Source organism: Zootermopsis nevadensis, unplaced genomic scaffold, assembly GCF_977971745.1.
Source record: "Zootermopsis nevadensis isolate Lab colony 2312 unplaced genomic scaffold, Znev_1.0 Znev_ptg000002l, whole genome shotgun sequence".
NCBI classification, from domain to species: domain Eukaryota; kingdom Metazoa; phylum Arthropoda; class Insecta; order Blattodea; family Termopsidae; genus Zootermopsis; species Zootermopsis nevadensis.
Genome location: NW_028259134.1, coordinates 14028100 through 14054289, shown reverse-complemented (window position 1 = coordinate 14054289; position 26190 = coordinate 14028100). Strand labels below are relative to the sequence as shown.

The 26190-nt window shown below is 41.2% G+C and overlaps 1 protein-coding gene across 6 annotated transcripts in view; it reads right to left on the bottom strand.

Annotated features, from left to right (window-relative positions):
* LOC110836620 (protein groucho-like) overlaps window positions 1–26190 on the bottom strand; it is a 166001-nt gene that overhangs the window by 90188 nt on the left and 49623 nt on the right. For all 6 annotated transcript variants that reach the window (XM_087350319.1, XM_022078017.2, XM_022078021.2 and 3 more), the window contains one exon: window positions 3917–4014. In XM_087350319.1, coding sequence (XP_087206445.1) covers window positions 3917–4014 — 98 coding nt within the window. The remainder of the gene's footprint in view (window positions 1–3916; window positions 4015–26190) is intronic.

Here is a 26190-nt window from a genome sequence, read left to right as displayed (position 1 = left end):
TTAAACTTCACTTTCGTTCACGCGATGTTCTGATTTCTCCGTTCACTTTTCAGCTTCACATGATCATTCAATACGCAGGCGCACGTATCTTAAATAAAAACTGTTTTATGGAGCAATTCATCACAGTATTCTCTACCACAAGCTTACTTCCCTTATTTCATAAAGATTGAATGATATGTCTTAGTGAGTGCGTCTGACCTGTTCGTATTCAATAAGTTTTAAACCAACGGGTACAACTGCCATGAAATAATGTATCGATGTCATGCGATCGGAAGCCAAACCTACTTCAGAATTAATTCATTTCGGACATCAATAATAAAAATATCGACTACCCGGAATTTTGAGGCCGGAGCCCAGAGACCACCTGAACACAGCAGTGACGTCAAATATGTACTATAGTACGGGAATAAAACGCCACGGTGGTCTAGCGGTTAGAACGCTGGCCTTGTAATCCTGGGGTCTCGGGTTCGATTCCCGGCGGTGCCCGAATTTATAACTTGTGTTGGGAAAGGTCGTGGTCTAGGCAACACGGAGTTTTCCTCCGGGGGCTTCCCCGGTTTCTCCGTGGCATCCCAACAATTACTCCATTCACACACAGAAGAAGGCAATGGCAAACCAATTCTGGATCATCTGCCAAGAACGTATATGAACAGGTCCCAGTCCGAGAAAAGGATGGAAGGCTCCTGTTCATATGGACCTGTCGTCAGACAGAATACTAAATAAATAGTAAGGGAATATGGGCTGATTTCAAACGCATCCAAAGGGAAGGAGAGAGATGTCAGGGAAATAAAAATGATATCTGTTAACTCTGCATCGTATTTCCGTTGGCCAGTAGTTCATCATTTACTTCCTTTAACGAGCCTTCGCGTTTTCTTTACATTACTTTTGCACTCCGAGTAATCCACACAGAATTTGATTTCTTACAAACAGCCTACGAGTACCTGGCTCTCCTGACTCCCGAAACTGTAAGATGTTCTGCCACCAGTCCCGACAGCAAAACCATTCGACCTTGACTAAGAAACGACATGATACAGAACATTCGCGAGTAGTTTTAGCATTCGAGAAATCTTGTTTCAATATGAAACCCAGCCCTTGAAAGAGAACCCGTCATTTGGCGTATCAAGAACCAGTTCAAATCACCACACATAACTAATCCTGTAACGGTCTCATACAGCAAGGTTTGCAACAAAAATCTGTATGCATTACTTGTTTCCAATATCCATGCAACACCGCCAGCCTGAAGCTGAGCGACTTAACCCGTTTAAAATTCAAAGGTAACTATTTGTACCACATGCTTCAACAATAAGTTACACAGAATTTTGTATTTATATGCTTCGTACAATTCTCAGGGACTATTTCTTTCAACGACGTTAACCAACTGATCTTTGTGTCCTCTTTACGCTAAGGACTGAGCTTTGGCTTCAGAGGATAACAATCCCATTCATAATTTCAGAGAATAAATCGCAATGTTCTGTGTTATTAATTTATATTTACTCCTTGCTATTAGGTCCAAATATCCACCTAGGTACTGTGCATTCAAATTCCTTCAATCTTCGATATTCATCATAATCGGGGAAACAAAAAGCCCTTTCATTTTGACGTTTCAATCAAACATTGGCAATGGCGGGCTGCTTATTGACTTAAAAAGCTGTGAATTCGATATTGCCAACACGAAATGCAACCGCAAATAACATAACTGGACGTATTATTTTTCCATTACTTTAGAAGACTCTTTGTACGTCAGTTAAAACAACTGAATTAAAATCATAACGCTGAAAACTTCGGTGGCGGGTCACTGTCAAATACGGCAATGAACATTCGTATTCCACAAAATGCCGCTCATTTAACTGAGAGACTATCAACTTGTCAATGCATTCACCCGCTTACATATTGTACAACTACTTTGGATCATTCTGTATATTGCGAGGTCTCCTTATGACTGCACCTCACCATGGAGTATAGGGGGAGTTAAGGTAACGCACGCATTCTAGAGAAGAGCGCTAGATGAAGCTGAATGACCAGCTTCATGCCTCGGCTGTTTTACTCCCCATACAGTGTTTTTGAAACCGGGTGGACTCGACAGCCGATGTGAATGGGGTGGCGAAGATAAATATTCCTGCCTCTTCCACGAGTTGAACCCTGTCCATTCATCCAGTAACCATTCACATTACTGACCGAACCGCCACAACTCATATGCATTGTCTACAATACATGATTAGTTTTGAACTGTATTTCAATGCAGTTATGTATACATACGGTGTGTATGCTGTAGGCCTATACACCCTGGGAATTTGCAGGTGTCGATCTATTCATAACTCTTACTGAATTATTCAAAGAGTCGTGCGGCATCCTTACGCTCTTTTACAATTTACCAGTCTTCCTGTTTTGTGCATGTTTATATGCGATCTCTATGTCACATGTGTTTAGTAATGTCACCTTTCGTTATAACGTTCTTTCAAATGAAGAGAATTACAGACAAGGAAGTAGGAATGCATTTGCATTAAAAAAGTCTCGCAAACAGCGACTTGAGGAACAAAGTACAAGATATTTGAACACTGAAACATTATGAATAATTTTTTTTTCTTTTTACGAAAGTCTGGTTTATGAGACATGTGCCCTTTCCATCCCCACGTATTCTAGCCATTCGCTTTTCCTTGGCTTTGACTCCAATCAAAGCAACCAAACGGCGGGTAAGCGATGAGGGTGGACCACAAACAGAACGATCGGACAGAAAAATGAGAATGCCACCTTGGTGACGCCTAGCGTGGTCTTTAGCCCCATCTGTCTGTCTAGTGACACCGGTGTTTTCCTCCCTCAAAAGTAAATGATCGGAAAACGTTTGCAGAGGGACTCATGACAGCTGCGTGTCCCTTTTCTTGTGTAGCACACCAGAAGGTCGAAGAACGAACTCCTAAAAAGCAATCCGATCACCAATTGCGCAGACACATATTTTTACAGGTTTCAATCTTTATTTTCTTACCTAAAAACCAAAATTTCGTAAAGATTTCTTGTTTTTCACAAGGGGTTTGAGCTTTAAACATCCGAACCATCCAATCTCGTTTAAAAAATCCTTAACAGTATTAAAAGTGTGCAATTTCTTCTCTCATGTGTATTATTATTGGTACTACATATCCAACCCACCAAACCTAGTTAATGCAAATTCCCTAAACAACATTATATTAAAAATAAAGAACACGTTCAATTAGATGCCAGCAGCGAAACTTCGCGTAAAAACTTGTTTCCTCAATGCGAGTTACATGTCCGACCATACAAACCTCTTTCATTTAAGACAGCTGTCTTCTGGGTTGTAGCGCCGTGTATTCTGGCAGAAGTTTACCTACGTTTCAGAGGTCCTTGCTGCCTCCATCAAGTGTTAAAGCCGCCATTTTGGTACTGTTAATGATGTGCTAAGTTAGAATGGTAGTACGACATGTTGTTCATAACGGCTCGGTCAATCAAATTTGGTCCGTGATTGAAACTGGCGACGGACGGAAGGACGAAATGATGGGTAAGTAACGTAGATCAGAAACTATGGTCACCAGATGGTACTCTAAACTGAAAGTTATGCCTCCTTTTAATCTCCTGTTATTACTGTACTTAAACTTTGACAATGAAAAGATACGAAACAGCATAATATTCGAATTTGTTTTTACGACTATGTATCTATGAATCTCCTGACCATTCTCCCCCCACGATACAAGAGTTAACATGAAGCAACAGTGGAATGACGCTGACAGGGGAAAACCAAGGGACTAGGAGAAAAACCTGTCCCCAATAACACTTCGTAAACCGTAAACCGCAAACCTCTTGTAGACTGATGGATGCTAAGTTACAGTAATACTCAATCGATTACCGGACACTGTTCCCTCATTAGCTCCTGGCGATGTACGATTATGTATCGAGCAGGGTTACTCACGTGTGGTACTGTGCTTGCAGGAAGTTGAACTCTTCCTTGATTCGCTCACAGGTTTCCGCCACCGTGAATTTGAGCTGTCCGGGTTGCGGCGGCGGCCCCTGTAGAGGAACAGAAATCACAGGTAAGCAACAAGTACATCAGAGAAAGGCATTCGGGCACAGGCCCACACTACACAATGATTTTAGGGCCAGATCACTCTGGGCTAAAGAGTTTTTAGGTAAAACGCAACAATTCGCCTTTTCAACCTTGACTTTAAACTGTGCGCACGTATTATACGTCCCTATGTACGAACGTAAGAGATCACTTCGTTACAAACACTTTTACGAGGAGGTACAAACGGAATTAGTTAGACGATAACAACAACTGTGTAAAGCACAGAAAATTCCATCCCTATCAGATCTCGGTCATATTAAGGCCGTTTGATGTTTGCTTGCTTTGATACATGTTTGACTGCCCTCACAGAGGTCTGATAATTCACAGTTATGACTTTAAATGGAAAACGTTGTTTACGTTAGTTTCTTGCCTGGAGGGACTGGCCAAAGAAATACCACTCGGTTTTTCGTCTAATGGGCCTAAAGATAATAGAGTAAACACAGTGTACACCATCGGCACACACTGCTCTATCTTGACCGCACAAACTATTTACGAGTATTTAAAACTGAACGAACAGTTTGAAAACAAACGTCTCCCGAAAGAAATAGTTCCCTGTAGAAATTCGACAGGTCACAGGGGGTAGTTACGTAAGAGACTAGAGTTGTTCCACACAGCGTTCAGTCTTGATTACTCTCGCTACCCGAACTAAGACGAACTATTAAATTCAGAAGAGGACATCCCTGGAACAGTAATAGTAAGAGAAGACTGTCCGGAAATACAGGTTGTATATCAGAGGCATATTCTCACGGTGAAGAGCAGAAACCAGTCCTAGAATGCCTCCATTTTATTTGCAGAGGACATCAATAACACAGCTGGTGTCAGGCTGATACAAATCCAAAACTTGATCAACAGGATATTACACATTCGTGGCTTTTATAGGTCTAAGGAAGTTCACACGTGAATCGCAGGCCTGCTGGTTTAATAAATGTGTTACAAACCAGTGACGACTGTAGAAGTTGCTGCTGCAGCCATTTGGAACATGGAAGAAGAGATGCCACTGTGAGACCCTAATATTTAACTTCACGTTCTTGCCTAAGGGAAGTAAGTGATTAAGGCTGTCTGAAAACAGGGTGACGGGAATATTCCAATGTGACAGAGACAAGCAGAAGAGACTAGAGAAACTGCATAATGATGAACTTCATAATTCGTACAATAAAATAAATATTAATAAATAAAACAAGATGAGCGGAAATGCAACACACACGGAAGAAACAAGAAAAACATTCAAGATACATGGTAAGACAATGGCAGGGGACTTCCTGATCAGAGGACTATGAGTTTCTAAGGAATAACCCCGCTCCAGACTAAAACACGTCATATGTTAAGAGTTAAAAATTCTTGCTACTCTGAAGTCCAAAACTTCCCTACTTTGAAATAAAATACGCTCTAACGAATGCGGGCAGATAGGAAACTGCGTCATTTTATATAGAAGACTTATCAATGCTATTGGTTGTAGTGAACGCTAAAGAAGGGAATGAGGGGTTGAACGGTAGGCAAATCTGAAGGTCCCCAAGGAAATCAGCCTGCTCTGAAGCAGATCTGGCCAACCACGAATCCCATGCGGACTGATTGTAAATCGCTTTACTGGTCTCCCCGCTTTCACACATGGCGTCAGACGATCACAGTGATTATCGTACACAATGAAAACTAAAATAATACGCACGGTAGAATATTTGTAAACAAGAGGAATGAATGGGAGGAGGTTGGAGAAAATAGCACAATGAGGAGCTCCGTAACTTTGCTCTTCATCAAACATGGCAACGATGAAAATAATCAAAGATAAGATGGGCGGGACATGCAGCATGTATGGATGCGCCATTCATATGAAATTTTGGTTGGCAAGTCTGAAGGAAGACCTAGGCGAAGATGGAAGACTACTAAAATCGATCTTGGGGAAATGGGGTTGGATCGTATGGATAACACCCAAGTGGCACAGGACAGGGCTCTTCTGAAGACAGCAAATAAACTTCGGGCCCCAGAAAAGGCTGGGAATTTATTGACTACATGACATTACTATTTAGCTTCTCAAGGAGAAGTCAATAATAAGAAATACAGAAAAATATGAAACAGTACTATCTGATAAAACAAGTTAAACACCGTTTAAATCACTTTCTGGCAGGAGAGACTGAACCCTGAAAATAACATTGAGATTCGGTTTGAATTTGCCACAGCGTAAAATGGTAACAAAATAATTTACGGCACAGCAAATCCCGCCCAGTAGAGATAAGATGGGCTATAACGCACAAGGCAGTATTTGCGTGAAACTAATAAAAAGTAGCATCCTTACTTCACTTCCTAGGCCCATAAAGATGACAACAGGGGATTAAAAGAGGAACAAATTATAAGCCGCTCGTACCTTCATCACTGCAGTTTAAATAACTGAAGAAAGAAAGCTGAAAGAGATTATGTGAAGACGGACGCTTTTGCGGGGTGTTATTAGGAACTGCCAGAGGGACAGAGAAAGTTCTCGCCCAATGACGGCACTGCGGCGAGGAGCAGGGGCTGGTGTAATGGGATCATATCAACACGCATGTCTCTCGCGTGGCCGGTAACAACGGGGTTTGGGTCATATTTAGGACGGCACTTCGTATGCAGAGGGTCCGCTACGAGGGGGCACAAGAGGAACCCAATCAACTTGTGAGCGCACAGGAGGAAGAAACAAAGGACAAGGAAGGACGAGAAAAGGACCTCCCGAGGGAAAAGATAGAAAAGGAAAGGATAAAGAGAATAAAAATAAATAAAAGGCAAAAGAGATGAACAATGGTAAAATAGAGCCGAAACAAACTTTCTGAATACTTTGCCCATCGCTGGCATCCTCAAAGAAGAACCCGAACATGAACTTAATGCTGCTCGGTCAACAACACGGGAATTTCACGCCACTGACAATCCTGCGGCCTCCATTTGGGGTTTATACGTCTCTAATAACACGAAAGGAAGCTGGACCGGCAAGTCAATGTTATATCATAAAAACGACATGGAAAATTGATTGCTTTGTAGGACAAAAGTGCGCGCCTCTGATACCATTACAACACGAATCTGTACGTCACCGACATTAACAGGAAAGGAATCTGCTGTCATGACAAAGGGAACTGAAACTACTTACTAGCACGAAAAACGAAACTGTATGCCACTGAATACATTTAGACACCACTGAGAGAACAAACAGTGCACGAAGTCCATGCGCCACTAATACGATCAGACCACCAATACAAATGTCACTGATACTACCATGAAAGGAGGTCGTACACCACTGACAGAGTCGTCAGAGGAAGTACAAAGCTTCAATACATCAATCCCCTGGTTCAAAACCACAGTCATCAATGTTACGCGCAACCAAGTCAGGTTCCTGGAATAAGCCTACGTCATAATTCATGCTACCGGATATATCTCGTACAATCTGGACCCTACGGAAATAATGTGGCCTCCATTTCGGCTTACCTCATTGTACATTGTGCTACAGTTTGCTGATGCTGGTGTTGCGATGGGGTAGGAATGTATCTGTGGAACGGGGTCTCGTAACAGGCCTTTATTCATCTGTCAGATGATCCTTGAAGTGAATACGAAGCAGAGGCGGAATGATAGGTTGAGACATGGCCGCCGACTACGTGGGTGCCCTGGGGCTAGGGCACCTACTTCTCGCATTTAGTGGGTGCTGGGCACGCCCTAAAAGTCCCTTACCTTCAATTTAAATTTTAAAGCATTTACCAATAATGATTCTGTAATCAACATTTTCGCCTAGAATGACTGTCTGTCAAATGTTTATAGTTTTACACAGCGCTTCCCGCTCTTAAGGAGATTCGGAATTCAAGAGTGGGAGGGGTGAGACAACGCACTAGTCCTTCTCGGTTAGTCCCTTGTGTTTCTGGCGCCGAATTTTTGTCAACGACTGCTCTTTGAATGTTTTGTGCCTGTCTGTCGAGAGAATTTGTAGCGCAAACCTGAGCACCCTCTGTAAATTTTAATAGCCGGCGCCCATTTGACAAGGGCAAGGAAACCGATGCACACGGAGAAAAACCTGTCTGAGTACCACATCGTCCGCCACACACAACTACCAACAACTGTTTAGACTAGGACAGGAGTTGCTGAGCCGCTTAGCACAACACAATAAAGATGTAATTCCCATTCCTCAAGACGGGAGGGTTCACAGGGGGAAGACTCGAATCCATAAAGCGTATCTGGACACATGAAGCGGTCATACCAATCCTTGAAACCATTTACCAGAACAAGTGTTCCAATCGGGCAACAATTAGCTTGAGCGGGCGAATCTTACAAAAAAGACCTCAATGTGTTTCAAAATAATATCTGGCTAATAGCACAATTAACTAACAGACATAATGACACTTCACTACATAACAGTCTATTACCGTAATCAAAACACGACAGATGATATGGGATGGGCTTGTAGTCTATTCTTTAGAGATGTGAAATTCATAATAAATTTCAGTCTGAAGGGAAGAAACAACTTGAAAGGCACAGGCATGCACTTGAATAAGATGCACGGCGCACTTGAAGAAACAGGATATGAGGGCGTCGCCTGGATTTATTTGATAGAGATCAATGTCGAGCTCTTGTGAACACGACAATGAACATTCTGGTTTCATAAAAGCTGGAGGATTTCCTGTACAGCTGAGAAAGTGCTACCTTCGTAAAAAGGACTCTGCGCCGTTAATTTTTATTTTCAGAAACACAGGTTCTGAGAACGTAAACAAAACTGAATATGGGCCCGATCGAACTCTTGTGACAGTGATGAAAGAATATTTGGTCTCCAAAGTAAAGTTATATTGTAGCAATGGTAAAACGTCACGCCTGTCCTACATGAATGCGTTTTAAACTCGGCCTGCAAAGCCGTCTCATGTTTGTGGTTTTCTCGAGTCCCTCCAGACGAATACCGGAATAGCTCCTTCAAACAAGATACCACAAATTCCCTTCATACTCACCAATAATGATAATGTTCATCTATCATTCGTCACTACAGTTCTTCCGAAAGTGACACATTTGCTAAATATCCCACGAAACAAATCAACGGGGAATTTCTTTAATAACAAACCAAATCCATTACTTATTAGCCAAAATCACTCGTTCCAAAGGCCTGAGTTACGTATTTAAAATTTCGAGGCCTAAATCCTGAGTATCGTGTGTAAAGTAGATCCACTACGTTTCTGATTTCATGAACGTATAGAAACTGAACATGAAACCAGGCTTCGTCGCGTAATCTGAGAGTTATCAGAAAAAAACAGGTTATTTAATGCTGATTTTTAATCATCTAAGCCTCGTCAAAAATGTAACAAGGCTTTCGCTTGCAAGCCTGCACGAACAGTATCCGTATTGATTTCAATTCTGCTCAAACATTTCATATTTTATAAGTTAAATACTACTATTTGTTCACTGGCAAGTCTCGACTTAAGTAGCAAATTTAAACCAATCTTATTCAAGAAGGTGCTGTTCGGTACCTGGTTTCCCCTTTCCTTCTTGGCATAGTTCGACACTTATTATTCCGATTGACTGGGAAGTTTAATCTACGGAAAGACAAGGAAAGGCTTCCAAATAAAAATCACATTTATTAATCGACTGAGCAAGTTACCAAATGGAATGCCAGAGCAAAGTACTTTGTTCCATTCCCGAACAGGGGGCTGAGATTCTCCACCATTTCCATACAGAGAGGTGCGTTATGATCGCTTTCATCCAGGTCTTCTTTAAGGTCATCATACAAACCCTAACACACCACGCTCATATCTGAACATGACCTTCAGTTCATCAACAGTCATGTACGAACCATTTATCATTAGCGAAAACTGAACTGGCTCTAGTATCATACATAACGTTTCTTTCGCGTGATGGTTAGACAGAGGGATCTTTACCTTCTTCGTCATCGTCATCATCACCACCACCACCATCAGTCTTGGGAAACGTACATGGAAATGAAATAGTTTGAAGGTATTTGATGAGGCAGTAGTTTGCTGTAAGCTGCTTTCGATAAGAGCAGAAATATATTTTTTAAAAACAACAAATTCACATAAAGGAGCACCTTCTTCAGGTAGTGTTAAGTGTCTACACTGAAGGTTGTAAGAAGGATACGATTTTAATTTGTATCGGTAAACATGGCCGTTACTTTACGTGGAAGAGAAATAGAACTCAATGTTTTCTCCAAAACGACAACGTACAAACACGAACTACAGATTTCAGCAAGAAAACTTTTAACGCACACTTTTTTCCACATGGGTAATATTCACCCAAATTAAAAATAATTTCCGGTCATATGCTAATTACAATGCAGCAAATTAGCATGTGTATCCAGGAAGCCATAACGACATGTTGCGACCAACAGACAGACAACTTGTAGGACGCAGCAACATACATTAGTCACCATGAAACTAAACGTTGTCAAGAATGTTAAACGAGGGATAGCGGCAAGACGATCGATAAGTGGAGAGGGAAGACGGGGAACGGGGGGAACGAGTGAAGGAGAGCGTCTTGTGGCGGTGTCTTGAAAATCTCTCCAGAAGCTGTACACCCTGCTTAATTACATGTTGGGATGCATGCACGGGTGACTTCACAGTTAAGTGCCTGTTCTGTATAAAGTGAGTCTGCCTTTCGAAACCAGACTGAGGAGGTTTCTTGCAGAATCCTCGGCAGCTTTTGTTCTTGAGCGAATTAAACAAGTCTGAAATGTGAGTATAGGCTACCTCTGGATACAGTGTAACTCTTGTAGCCACGAAGCAATGTTGCTGATAACAGTAACGATGATGTATGAGTTGAGGTTTTCACAGCGGTGGGTATGAAGATTTCTGTCTTCTGGGTTGTTGCGCCGTGTAGTCTGGTCGATGCTAACCAACGTTTCAGAAGTCATACTGCCTCCGTCATCACCGCAACAACCCAGAAGACAGAAATCTTCATAACGATAGTAATAAGCCCCTGGGATTAGGTCCAATCCTGACTCATGGTCAGATACTCTGTAAAATTGTGCGGAATAATTCAATTCTTTTTTATTAGAGTGCTGCATCAACAGCCAGATGGCCAATTACAGATACAGCACAAAGAAAATAAAGTAAATACAATAATCATATAATAATAACAATTCTGGCAATACATTGCCTAAAATGCTGACAACACTTAAAGCCAACAATAAATTCTTCCATAAAGGCCTTCAACCTAGTCGAGATTAACTGATTACTTTCAAAACACAAGACGAAGAATGTTATATACCACCACCCAATCCGCTGTGTAATTGAGAACCAGGGTTGCACCGCGCGACAACTGGATTAGATGCTGTTTCTTTTGCAGTAAGATTATAACAAATTCTGCATCAAGCAATTCGGCATTACACGAAGTATATCAACTTCACACTGCCGCAGAGTGGGAGAAAACCACCCACAAGATTCGCTCAAAACACATAGTAATATGCACACAAATTGATTGGAAGGGAATCTGAAGGTAATCTGGATATTTACTGGCGGAATGTCTCAAAATATTGAAGTATCTCCATAACAAGCAACCTCAGCAAACAAGAACCAAGCTTTGCAAATGGGTATCTCCGTCAGCCCGCAACGTGAAACCAAACCTACAGTCGAGACGTCACAGTTCTGCCCTGGGCTCCACAAATACTCTCACCCACTCGCCAATGGAGAACGAACGAGACCAATGTAGAGTAAACAAACATCCTGTGAGATTCTGGGCGTGTGGATTACGTTAAGTGGCTAGTAGATCTGAGCTGTATTTCTGGAACCATGGTTTCGTTCACAGCTGTTAGGGTCTCTGCTACAGTGGTTTCAACTGGGCAATCAGACAGGCCTAACCATTTAATTAACAATGGAATCTTGTGGCTTCTGCAAATGCTGACGTTCGTCATTACATGCGATCTTGATACTATGTTCCAAAGATCAATCCTAATTTTATCCTCCCACCTTCTACTTGGCCTCAAATTGATCGTTCTAAGCTTTTGGTACAAAAATTCTGTACCAAATTTAATTATTGTATCCCTTGCTAGAAGAACATGCATAGTCCATTGTAATCTCCATGATTTCAGTTCGGACTACCAGAGTAGAATTCAAAAGGTCTCAGGATCGACCCCGACCGTCGCCACGAGAATAAAATAAATAATGTAATGTCGATTTTCTTAGGACAGTGACAATTAATCACATGACGACAAGAGAACAGTGAACTGTCTAAATGTGTAGGCCTATATCAAGAAGGCTTGCACTTAGGACAGTCGGCAACGTCCAACAAACCTTTCGAGAATCAAGACAGTAGGTATATAGTCAAGGTTCAAACTAAATACCTACTGAAGGCCAATACCAACAAGTTCTGTCCCCTATGAAAGATGTCGCGACACCAGGTTCCAGACCAACTAGCCAGTCGGAAAATTCTGGCGAGTAATAGACGTCAGAACATCTACGTGACATCTCATTACTTGTTCGAATTCAAAACAGACAACGGGGAAGTAAGAAATATAGGACACATCACACCTTTTGTGTCCTTGTAATTTTAACGATAAAATACAGAATATACCAACACGCCGTAACACATCTGCCAACATTTTAAAGAGATACAAACACAAATGAAGTCAGTGGTGTCCAAACGTCGCATATTAGCTGGAAGGTGAGTTAATCACCAGTTTTACACATTTACGTCTTCAGCATTTATATTTGTTTCATAAAAGTAGAACTGTTTCTATTTTCATTTTAAAGTCTATCACAGGTCTTGGCTTTGTAAGTGGACGACCCTGAATTAAGGTAACGTTTTACGAGAATTTAAACAAGGAAACCAACTCTAAATATGATTTACGTTCGATAAGGCGTAGACAGCTGAAAAAACAATTTTTGTGCAGAATTCTGTTTAATTACACTTGTCATCTGTAAACGAAGCAAGACTTACCATGCAACAACACGTATAAAAATTCACATACATTACTGTTATTTTCAACGCGTCCGTCTGCCATCGGCCGTAAATAACTTTAAAACAACAGAATAAACGTGACAGGTATCAGGATCATTCGTCAGCAAAAGAAAATTGCCGAAAACATGCCGCATTTCCTCGACTGTAAGACGCCATCAAATGCAAGACGCACCCTAATTTCAGAAATTTTAGAATGTGAAAAAATTGCGTCTTAAAATCGAGGAAATGCGGTATTTTGTTCTGCCGAAAACCGGCTGTAAAGAGAAAAACGATACAGGGCCTAAACGTACCAAAAACTTCTTGGAGTACAGTCCTACTTCAGAAGTTAACAGTCGCAATTCTCCTTTTAAGAAAATCGAAGTTCCATTTCCGTTTTCTAAACAGCACGTTACAGTGTATGATTTGAGGTTTTCACAGCAGTGAGTATGAAGATTTATGATGAATCGCCCCGACGACGGAGGCAGTATGACCTCTGAAACGTTGGTTAACATCGACCAGACTACACAGCGCAACAACCCAGAAGACAGAAATCTTCATCGCCCTGATGATGGAGGCAGTATGACCTCTGAAACGTTGGTAAACTTCTACCAGACTACACGGCGCAACAACCCAGAAGACAGAAATCTTCATACTCATAGCCCTGATGACGGAGGCAGTATGACCTCTGAAACGTTGGTTGACATCGACCAGACTACACAGCGCAACAAACCAGAAGACAGAAATCTTCAGCACGTTACAGGTCTCTATCCTAACCCACTGAAACCAATCCACATCCCTGCATCTTATGCCTCTGAAATCCATTTTAATATCAGCCTTCCATTTATGCATAGTTCTTCAAAGCAATCGCATAACTTTAGGTTTCAAAATTAAAAACTTATACGAATTTCTCATTTCTCTCCACGCGTGCCACACGTCCCGCTAAACAAATATTATAAAAAATAACGCACTTCCCAGCAGGCTACCAACGCATGTAAGGCGCGCACAGTAATAAACAGCCTGAAAGTAAAATACCGCGTTCGAATTCCGTTTCACGGACTGATATATCAGCGTTATCATGTTGTCCTACGTACGCAAATGCCTAATCCTCCATTCCACAAATTAAATCACGTCCTACAGGTTGGCGCGCAAAATGATACCCGGCTGAAAGTTCAAATAGAAGCTTTAATATTCATATAATGGTACATATATCTATGAACACAAAGAACAATCCATTGGAGATCTATCCTAAATGGATTATATGCTCAACGTGACCACCGTTCTGTTCTGCAACTTCCAAAACATGAACGGCTACGTTCGTGATCACTCGACGGTACATATCCTTCGTAATATCACCATATCTAAACAATCAAAGCTCTGAGTCGCATTACTGAGGCTGGTTCTTTAAACTTTCCTTGAGGTAACCCCAAAGGAAGAAGTCGCAGGGGTTTGTGTCCGCGGTACCGAGTGGCCACTTCTATCCACATTCATGGTGAGCAGAATATCGGGAATCAGGAAATGCATAGTCCAGTCGGGCTGTAGTGCCAAGAAAAGAAGTAAGCCTAAAGCACTCATTATTAAAATGGCTAGTGGCTCAGGTAGTTAAACATCATGACGTAATCAAGCAAAATGCCTGACGGACTTGTTATTAGCTGAGGGAGAAAGGCCTATTAGCCTGCAAGCAGCAGACAACAGAACATCTACAACGTTATTTGGAAGCCAAGTCGTACTAGCTTCCATGATTTTGATTTATTACGTACCTTGCCGCATTAGTTTGATGTTACATTAAAGTAGGTCACGACCAAAATCTCGCATTCTTTACGCCACTTTGATATAACGCAACGCGAAAGTGTCAGAAACCTCACAAAACAATACCAGTTAAGCAGTAAAGTCCTCGGGTTGACTGCAACATTATATATACAGCATTGTTCACTTCATGCTAGATATCCTATATAATATTACAGTGTAATAATTCACTTATTTTATCACACAGTACAGACTTTGGAGGTTATGTAGCGCCATCAAATGAGATACGACTGAATATATTGTTTCTTGGTTTATTTCCTATTCAGTATACATTTTCTGGGGGTATGGTAAAAGTTTCGTGGTGTGAGCTGGTTAAATATCAGAAGCTTATAGGCTATTTATTATATTGTGGTTTAGTGGTAGTGATGTTGGCATTTTAAACGGCATCTCATTGTCAAGATTTTATGTAGTTCAGGACAGATTTCTGCTGTAACATTTATAAGAGATTCAAGTAAAAAGGTAAGCGCTGTGCGTAAGTATCACGATCGGAGGCATACAGAATGCAGGAGTAAAGCCACAGGCATTTTTTACGCTCGGTACATCGAAACGAGCCGCACGCTCTGGCCGCCTTACCTCAATTTGAAAAGAACCCCACGTAAGAAAGTGTGTGCCCTTGAACAAGTATGAACTGCAAAAGATTTGAGGTACTCGAGGCGGCGAGGGAATCGATGTTGGTCTTCTGGGCACCAACGCCACGTGTGAACATCGACAGTAAAGCTTACCGGTGAATATCATTCCCCTGCTGAGAGTCGAATCCCAGTCGTCCAGCCTATCAACATCAATCAGATTAGCCAGATCGGCTCATCACCACATGGGGCGCCTGGTCAGACCGAAAAAGGATTCGTGTTTTAAAAACTCGGCGAGCTCACTCTAGCCTAGGTTTTAAAATTATTGTATTAATTTGATGCATTCGGGACAAGGAAGCCAAGGAATACAATGGCACGTCAGAAATTTATGGAAGGAAACTTTAATATTAGAGGAAGTGCAGTATGCGTGGATCTTTATTTTAACAATAATACGCTTGGTTGTAAAATATTCGTTAAACTGAATGACCCTGGAAGCAGAGCGAAGATTAGAAACGATGTATAAAAAAAATGCTGGCTATTAGGACCATACGAACTGCTACAATTATAATTCAATTTATAAAAAAATGTTCTAGTGTCCGCTGTCAATAACTTCCGTCCGTCAGTGTTATATCAGAAATTTGCTGTTGAGTTTAACTTAAAATTATTCCAATCATTAATACTTCTGCGGCAAGAACAATAAATGATACAATCGATAAAACTACGGTATAAAATTAAGTCTAGAAGAATACAGGCACTAAACCACTTTGCCTGGAACGTTTGCGATGAAGAAAGAAGTATATGGCGTTGCAAAACGTACATTAAAACAATTCGCAGCTCCCAAGAGGCAGCTCGTTAATAATGTAAGAGTTCTCTTCATTTAGGCCTACTGAGAACTCAGCGGTTGTCGGAGACGCGTCATTTTAATGAATACACGGGGCAGGATCGGCAAAAACACACAACAGAGATCGAACTAGTTCTGTCGAAGCGCGAAGTCGGAAAGAGAGAGAGAGAGAGAGAGAATCAACGGGATTTAACAAACTTCACGCTTAAATGATTGATACAACTTATTAGTCTGGCTGTTTCCAACAAAGAGTACAAGAAAATCCTATTTTATTGACAATGTAGCATCCCGTTGTGATATCTAAGGAATTATATAGCCTATAAAATAAACTGTTTTTTGTGCTTAGGACAGATTGGGATCTACATCTTTATCTAAGATCGGCCCTTGTATTATTTAACGACGGTTTTCAATTATTAAGGTTACATAGTTCGAATGGTAAGATGACTTGTTAATGATGAATTGGAAGCCATATGACGAAAGCGGTCATGGTCTATTTTAAGAAATAGACCAACTTTTGCGCCTGAAAAGACTGAGGAGAACCACGCAATAAAATAACCAGTAAAACTTGAAAGAGAAAATTGCTATGCACATCTGGTCGCATTCGGGATACCAAGCTTGCTCGGAAAGTTTACATTAAAAAGCACGAGTTATCTACGTAATGAAACGAAGGTTTGTTAGTTATAGAACACTGCTGCTCGCCAGTGCAGCCGTGAATACATAGCCAATGCGTAGGCTATATAGGAAATAGGAAGTGTTTTATGACTGATTACGTCTCTGCATCATGCATGTCTGGCCACTTTCTCAGTAATGGCGCTATGCGGCCGAAACTTCTATTTTAAAAGTGCTGATACCATTAGGCAGCTTTAATAAGTACTACTAAGTGACATAAAATTGGTAATGGGAAGACAGCGTAAGAGATGAAGATACAAAAGAAAATCATTCCTAGCAGAATTTAAAGGGGCTTTTTTCCCCACCAGTGCAGACTACGATGTGCGGCTCCAAGGTTTTATAGCCGTGTGATACGGACAGTAAAACTGCAATGTGTAGCATACGGCTAAGCGGCAATACGGAAAGGAAACTGTTCTAAAACAGGTGGGAAAACTTTAAGAGAAGTTTCGACCAAGGCGATTCGCGCGTTATAGACGTCTGCCTTTCTTTAGCTGGTCTGGTAAGAAATGCGTCGAAAATGACGGAAGATGTGAAGAAGAAAAATGATCGTGATGATATGTTGGATCATTGATCCACGACCATTAAAACGTTCCTACAACCATGACCGCAAACCAGCCACAAAGACGGTCGTGACACAGGGATCTGGTTCCCCGTCTACTCTCCTCAGCGTGGAACGACAACCCACAGCTGGAACACAAAGATTCCAGCTGCGTAATTTCAAATTCTACATCATCTGGGCCTCTGTTTTGCCCTAGATTTTGACTCGACATTTATGAAGACAACAGATGTTAGGACATTAACTAACTAGATGTCTTACAGAACCCGAAGGTTCATCACCGAACTAACCAAAGTCCTCCACCGGACCCTGTCCTGGGCCAACAAAATCCAGTTTCCTTCAACTCCTATCGCCCATAGATCCCGCCTGAGATTATCCTCCCATCTACGTCTAGGTCTCCCCAGCAGTCTGTTACCTTCAGGCTTCCCGAGTAACACTCGGTGCACACTCTTGCCCCATTCATTCGCGCCACGCACCCCACACACCCCGCCCATCTCATTCTTCTTGACTTAATCACCCTGACAAGATGTTAGGACATTGATGCGAGAAATTTAAAAACCACTAAGAATAAAACAGCGGAAAGTCTGTCTAGACTTGTATTCGACATGTTTCCGGTTCGAATCACGATGGGGGTCACTGGCTGTCTCGACCGAGATGAATCATGGTTAGTCTCCAGATCATCAAGATTAATACCGGAACAGTAATTTAAATACACTACTTCCGCCCCATTCAAATTCGTTGCGTAGACCTACTTTATCATAGATTGGACGTTCCAATCTAAACCAGTTGTTACATAACTTCCATATCAATCGTTTAGATAACAATTATAAGGCACGGGTACCCATTTTGGGTTATGATGTCGAAATTCGTCTTAAGAGGTTACAAATGACAAAAAGAACACAAGATAAGCAGAGCTGTCACTTCACACAAAAATCAAATACACGAAAACAGTAGGCCTCTCCGTGCAGCTACGTTTTTCGACCACACTTACACAGAGACACGCTAAATCTTCAAGAAAGGTCCCTTGACCGAATTTATATCAGCCTGGCTTCAACGCCAGCCTATTCTCATTTCCTGTTCTTTGAAGTATGTAGACTACAGATCTGAAAGACACAAATATTTGACATACAAAAATGTCTCTCCTAAAATTAGCATTAATATAACTGGTTCAAGAATAAAAATAGAAATAAATCCACTTTCGTTTAGAAACGATGACTGGACGGACTCGTAATGTCATCCGAATACCAGCAAGTAAAGGTTATGATAAAAAACAACACTATTTCACAAGCGGGTGACGTATCGTTATGCTACACATTTCTATCCAGGAGGGATTCGGTTCTGAACTCGGCGTGGGTTCCGGCTGTCGCCAGACTTTCCGTGGTTTAAGTCTCTAAGCGAATGCTGGCAGGAATGTGATTTCTACACAAATACCAGACAGCACAGACGGAACAAAAATACAAACCCCTAAACATAGGCCGTATACTCAAGCAGCTGGATCACAGGCTACCAAATTCTTATTTTCCATTTCCGCCTAAACAATTTCTCATTTAGGCTATAACGGAGACACTTTTACGCCAGAAATTGGCTCTGTTTTATCATTACATTTTTCCACAGAAACAAGTACTTTACCCACATGTTACAGTATATGACACAGCATCTTCTCGTAACATCATACGGAGTGCCCGTTTGAACCAAAGAACATATTCCTGAAACATGAATCACACTCGTCATATCTTACGACCGTTCAGTTAACGTAAACCCAACTCGTTCCACATTACTCACTTCAACAAAATTCAGACACCTGAGACCTTGCTGCAGTGGTGGTGACTGAAAATCAACAAACATCAACCCCTGATGCCATCCAATCAAGTCACTCGTGAAGGAAGACGAGCCAGGGTACAGGGAGAAGGGGTGGTTTAATAGCATAGACGTCCGAACAGATGCCTCAAGCGAGGACCCAGAACGGATACTACAAGTTGCGTCAGAATTATCTTCCCAGACAGCCCACTGTTCAATTCCAAGAATTCGTGGATTGTAGCCTCATATGTTACAATCCAAGCCAGAATATTACATATGAAAAACAGAAATATAACGGATTCGTAAGAACATTTCAATGATACGTTGTAACAACATGTTTCATGAAATACACTCTTTCAAAGCATGTTAAATAGTACATATGAAGTAGGGAAAGTGTTTCACTGTGGCCAAGTTTCAGACGATAACGACGGCTGCACGTTTTGAAGGCACCCCTGGCATTTCTATTGCAGTAGTTTAGATAACAGACGGCTAACAGCTCAGAAGTTCTCCTCCAACAGCGCATCCATCAATTCAGACATTTGAACCGATACACTGAGCAGACAACACCAATAAAACAATCTTTTTCATATCAGTACGGACAGGGTTATCTCAGCACATGGTGTGGGACGAACTTATCTTGGCTGATTCTGAAACAGGCTGCACGAAGTGAACTTGTCTGCAAATATTTAATAAAACAGTCTGTGTGCATGAACGAAAAGTGCCGCTAAACAAAGTTAAGGGTACATATGTTTTGTATGTTTAGCAAAGGAAAAATGGGTAGACAGCAGGAAAGAAGGAAGGAAAGAAGAACCCGAACAGTGAGAGAGGTGTGGAGAAAGTAATGAGAATGATCGGTAGAAGAAACAACGTGGCAAGCGCGAATGAGGATGTGATGACAGAAGAAGAAATAATATATTCTTGCTGTGTTATCATTATTGACGTTACTTTGAGTGAACGTAGAAATTAAAGAAAACCTCCGAGAAGAACATCGGTCCGCAAGCTAGAATCGAATCGGTCACCTCCTAAATACAAAATTATCGTGTTACCAACATTCTATGCCCCTTGCCTGTACGTGTTACTATTATCGAAATTAGACACGAGAACAATCAGCGTAATCTCGAGCTCAGAATATCGTCGTCCTTTTAACAGCCCGATCAAAGCCATACCCAGTACAACTTCTATGTAATTTCCATGTTTTACGCGCCGTTTGGTATGCATCTACGTAATGGTAGGCCTAAGCTCTTCAAAGCAAATGAATGCACCTGCTAAACGTCACAGTGCGATTAAATGTGGCGCCTTCTGCGGGAAGGCTTCAAAGGCCATAAAGTTCACACGACCACTTCCATTTGTATAAAATTATACTATCGAATTACTCGATATGTTAATAATTGTCTGTATACCGCGGAACGTAGTTCAAATATGATCTTCGGAACCGGCTAACTTTACTTTTTAGATATCATAATCATTTCCTCAGTCTACAGTAGCTTTTCATTTACACGTAAGTCCGTGCCTATTCGGAACTCTGTCAAGAATACAGAGAAACTATTAGGACTATTTTATTCGCAAAACAGAAATCACAAACACATTACTATTATTGCGGACGTTTTTCACATACAACGTTTCGAAAACTGGACATATTTTTTGAAATAAGATAAAAGTAGGTCCCCTTACAACGCTCTGGATCACCGGGCCGATTTTTGAAACGTTATGTTTGGAAAATAAAACCAATACCATGCATAATGTCAATAGTAACTATCGTCAGAAACAGATTTAGTTCAAAATAAAAAGTCTCCTCATCCAGCACAACATATTTTTGCAAGGCAGAAAGCATTTCTTCTTGAAAAGCTAATATTCACTAAAATGGCAAATAACAACAACTGTCTTGAAAACAGGCCACGGTAGTTTGCTTCTATGTCATCACACCCACCGCCATCACCATCAACGCAGTATCAAAAGTGCGTGAATGAACATCACACACAATGCATACAATTAAGCGATATTTCAGTGCGGGCGAAACAAACCCCAAGGTTTTCACCCCGATATTACCGTGAAGGATGAGGCTTTACAAACACGCGTCCTCCCTGACGTAACCCTCGCCCCTCAACCCCCCCGTCGCCCCATGACAACACAAACTCTACAAGAGACGACCCGCAAGGAGCATCAGGGGAGCAGACAGACTGTTGGATAGCAAATCAATAGCAGCGGAGGAGTGGGAGGTGTGAAGAGATGCCAACACAGCGGGGAATAAAAAACACTAAATCATATAGGAATCTAGCCCCACTTTCGTGCCTACAGGTTCCCCAACCCTACATTAACTACTCGTACAGCATTTTACGTACAACTAACTAACATGTTTTACTCAGTTTCAATATGTATCCATACATGTGGCGCCTAACCTCGAAGCACGGAACAAACTATATTTTCTTCAGTCCGATGTTGACATAATCCTTCTCTGAATTAAAACGAATCTGGAACATTGTGTGACCTGGATTTAACTGGCTCAGAATAGGATCTAACTGCGGGGTTTTGTGAAAAGGGTAACGAACCTTCAGAACTCATAATATGTGGGGAGCGTATTGACTAGCTGTGGCGAACGTGAGGGTATGTATAAGTGACAAGGCAGCAGGTACCCATTTGCAGAATTCCAGGACCTCCAGTTCGTGTTTGCAGAGTGCTTGGGGACTTCTCCAATAAGACAGGTATCTTAAGTATTCCTACTGTCCCCAGACTCCAGGGAGCATTGCTGTTCTAACATGGGGAAGAGGCAGACACTTAGCCGACATCTTCACCTTCTTAAGCCAAAGTATGCGGGGTGAGGGGAAACTTCGCGACCGCAAGATATATTTTCCGCCATCCACCAGCAACAATTATCTGATTATTCGTTGTCTATCAAACTGTAATCACTGTAGGAAGCTGGCTGTATTCTGGTTGTAGCACCGTATGGTCCAGAAGACCCACCTTCGTCCTCACAGTGCCTGCTCGACGGCTTATAGATCTTACAGATGAGGACATGGCTCGATTAGGTCTGACTTACCGCAAATGCAATACAGTTTATAATCACTAGAAATTAAATTCCAACTTGTCTAATTAGGAGTACATGAACAAATAATATTAAAACTGGTCTTGTAAAAATAGGGTGCAAAACGGAATAGTATGGATCAGGACAGTGACCAATGCCAGGACCTTGCAGCCACGGATGTTGATAAAACTATCGGATGCCATGCATCTAACAACAGAAAATTACTTGACCACTTGAGAAACTGACAAACGTTTCAAGAAAAACACTGTAATAATATTACCAAAACAAAAACAAAAAAAAAACAGGAAACCGCTATACAAATAATTTCTATAAATTATAATGATTGCATTTAAGAGCTTAATAAATATTGTAGAAGCAGTGGAAAAGTCCCTCTGAAATTCAAGGGAGAATGAGTTCTGTTGTATCTCCATCCCCTGTCACGTCTTCTTCCTTTCATTTATCTCTTTCCCAAATTTCTCCCGTAATCCTTTTACACCCTTTTCAACGAAGAATAATGGCAAATATTAGCCGAACTACCCCCTACAAGCTACAAGCAGCAGCATTTGTGAAATGTAGTATTTTGCCATTATTACCGCATATTTTGAATCCTCTGTGAGTGCACAGAAGCGAGCATCAAACAAGCAGACTGTGTGCTTTATATAATACAGATGCTGTATAACGTTTAGTAAAATTCATAGGGTGCTTAAAGAGACTTAACGAGATTATCACGATGGAAACTGATAACCCCACGATAACAATCAAAAGGGTTACTGACAACCTAACGTACTTCACTTTCCACAAAACAAATATTCAGCCACTTACGGGAATTTATAGATTTTGTAATTCTTTTGGCATACTCTTTTATAATCACAACAGAACTGGAACCTCTATGTCTTCGACGTCACGATGCCACAGAACTGCTGGCGGCCGTGTGGGAGGAAACCGAACTCAAATAAATTCTTGGAGGCTGTCCTTTTTTCCCCGATTGTCACATGCCACACGTTATATCGATCTCCAGTGAGTACCAGTGCGTGTGGGTTCCCTAGATTATAGACAGCTGAATGTCGCTCTGGAGTCCCGCGCCCTTTAAAACCCTGACATTTTGTTAGCTCTACTAAAATAAGATGGCTGAAGTTACGGTTTCTGTGTTTGTGTGCATTCCGCATCACACAGCACAACGATATTTAAAGACACGAAGCCTCTACTGTACCTATGGTGGCGATTGTCACTTCCACAATTCACTGATTAAAATACAACATTCTACCGCATTTTCTGTGAAATAGATTGTAAACAGGCCCATTCGGCCTTTCCTTTCGTTGCTACTTTCGTGTGTTTTACTTTCCTTCTCTCTTCAGATTCCGAAGCTGAGAGTTGTTACACTTAAAGAGCACGTGGAGTTTTCCCTCCGTGTCCTGCACATCTTATGCTATGGTACTTAGAAGGTCAGAAACTTCCCTCTTACGAGCTCAACATGACAGATTCAACACAGCCTATATTTTCATACATGCCTGAATTCCAAGATGTTCAAGTGAATTTTAATTTAAAAAAAATAACTCACAAAGTTCTGTTGCGTTCGTCTGAAAACGATTACAGAGTTATAAATTAGTAAAAGAGAAACCGAATTAAAACCGAATTGTTGCTTAATCGTCTTGTAACAGAAGGGTACAGTCTCAAATGCTTCTGAAATGTCAGTCGATTTGAAAAATAAAAAAACATTTTGTTCTCAGAACGAACCAATGTTCAAAAGAGGGGACTTGCGATTCTAAATACTCAACTACAGCTGCAGTTACGATGGGTAGCTGGTTGTATGATGATACATCAAAATACGTGAATTATTATCTATAATCCATGCAAGAAACGGTCTGTATGTGTTCAAAGACAAACATGTGCTCCATGTACTGAAGATTTACAGTATATGAAAAATAACATCACAACAAATTTACAAAACGTAATGAAAAAGCAGCTTAGTGATTTAATCGCTTCAGTGAAGTTCGGGGCTTACTAAATAGAGCATAAATTTACTACGGGTTACTTTTGTATTTACTCGAACTAGATGGGTGTTATACAGGCATTGACGCGAACATTTTCACAAGGGCACCACGAAGCTAATTAAAGAGCATTACTTTTATTAATTCCATTCGGGTTTTAGTGAAACGGTCCATGTCTTACTTTTGAATTCAACGTCCCTATATCAAATGCATGCGTTATATAGCATACAATCACAGCGTTATGAACGGGGCACTGGAAATGCCGTGGAAGTGACCGTGGCCTACTTTAATCTACTATCCCAGTAAGGTAACTGGCTACGAGGAATAATTTAAGCCGAGACTACAAGAATACGAACCGGAATTGCTGACTACGTCAGTGATCGCTGCTTGAATTCCAAAACCCGGATTCTAAACGAAATGCAAGAAATTATATGTAGGTTTAGCACGCAGGCCTATATGCGATCAGGTAATAATTAAAATACGCGTGTCGGCATACACAAACTTGATTTGACTTAAAGCTTACGTAACCATGGTGTACGAATAAGCGCTAGAGATGACAAATGGTTGAATATGTTTGAAAGAGTGAAGCTCCTACACCCAATACCGTTCACCGCAAACTCTGCATGTATCGACCAGGTCTTGAACTTGGTTCTGCTTACTAGAGGTTTAAGCGGCAGCCACAGGACTAACTGTGTGGTTTGTGGTGATGCAATTAAGACTGGAGACATATTACAGTAGCGTTGGTTTTGTCTGAAACAGTGTTGCGTATAAATGTCATGATCATAAGATACTTAACTACCGAAATGTGGCCAAACTGAGAACAGAGTCCAGTGATAGCTGTACAAGCCTTCTCAAGATTCCACATCGGACAAATAGGCCTATAAGAATCAGTGCTATATTTGGGATGAATAATTACTAAAGATTTGATTTAAACATTTCTCTCGCAAATGTTCGACAGAAGAGAAAAGACGATTAGAAAAACGTACCTATAAAACCAGGTGGAAACATATTTTTGAGAAAAGGTGTTTTCTTCTTGTGCGTGCATGTAACTTGAACGCAACTGTCGCTTTTCGGCTGGAACTGCAATATTCATCGCCAAGAGCTACTAGGTTTTCTCGATATAAGTACCACTTCATAAAGACAATAAAATCAACTTACTTAATACATGTGCCGCATTAGTTCAATCACGACTGGACAGTTTTTCCCCACCGACTTTAAATACTGACGACTAACACTGGTCCATATGCCCTTATCAAATTTAACTTAAAATCTTCACTGTGTGAAATACGACCGATCTACAAATTTCAACAGCACATGAAGGTGTTACCATGTTATGTGCTTACGCCACTCGTCACCACATGGTCTACTACCTTCGCTCAGGTTGTGGATGGAGCAGACGGGCTCCAGAGGCATAGGGTATCTGTGAATATGCCTCTACTAGATAAACAGTCGCAGAGGGCTGACAATGGGTAGTCCTCCAGCCTGGGGGTTGAGAGGGAGCAAACAACCCCACGTCATCATCATCAGTGGCGGGTTCTTGTGAACAGCTTCCACGGAAAATATGGACTATCATGACTTATGAGACAATAAGCCTCGAAATAAGAAATGTGCTTTATAAAATATACTGCACTTAGATACATACTTACTTCACAGAGGAGTCAGATTTCGCACGTGTCTAGACGTGATAGTAACAATCAGATATGTAGATTATTACCTTGTACTGAACAATGTGAGACAAATCGCAGGAACCCACAAGGCAGCCATCTCCTAAAACAAATTGGTTGGCGGTTTTTAAAAACCCGTTGTTGCGTCTTCGGCCAAAGTCAGAGAAGCTGGAAACCACTGACTTAAAACATCGGACAACGTTAATGTCCACCTACTCATTATTCATATTCTTATATTAATGGGAATACTTACGGTTCGACGCAAAATAGCATGACGTTGTAGGGGCCTAAGGGTAAAAATTTGAAAGAGAAACTTCTTTTTACTACTTACAATTCATCAAAGTAAC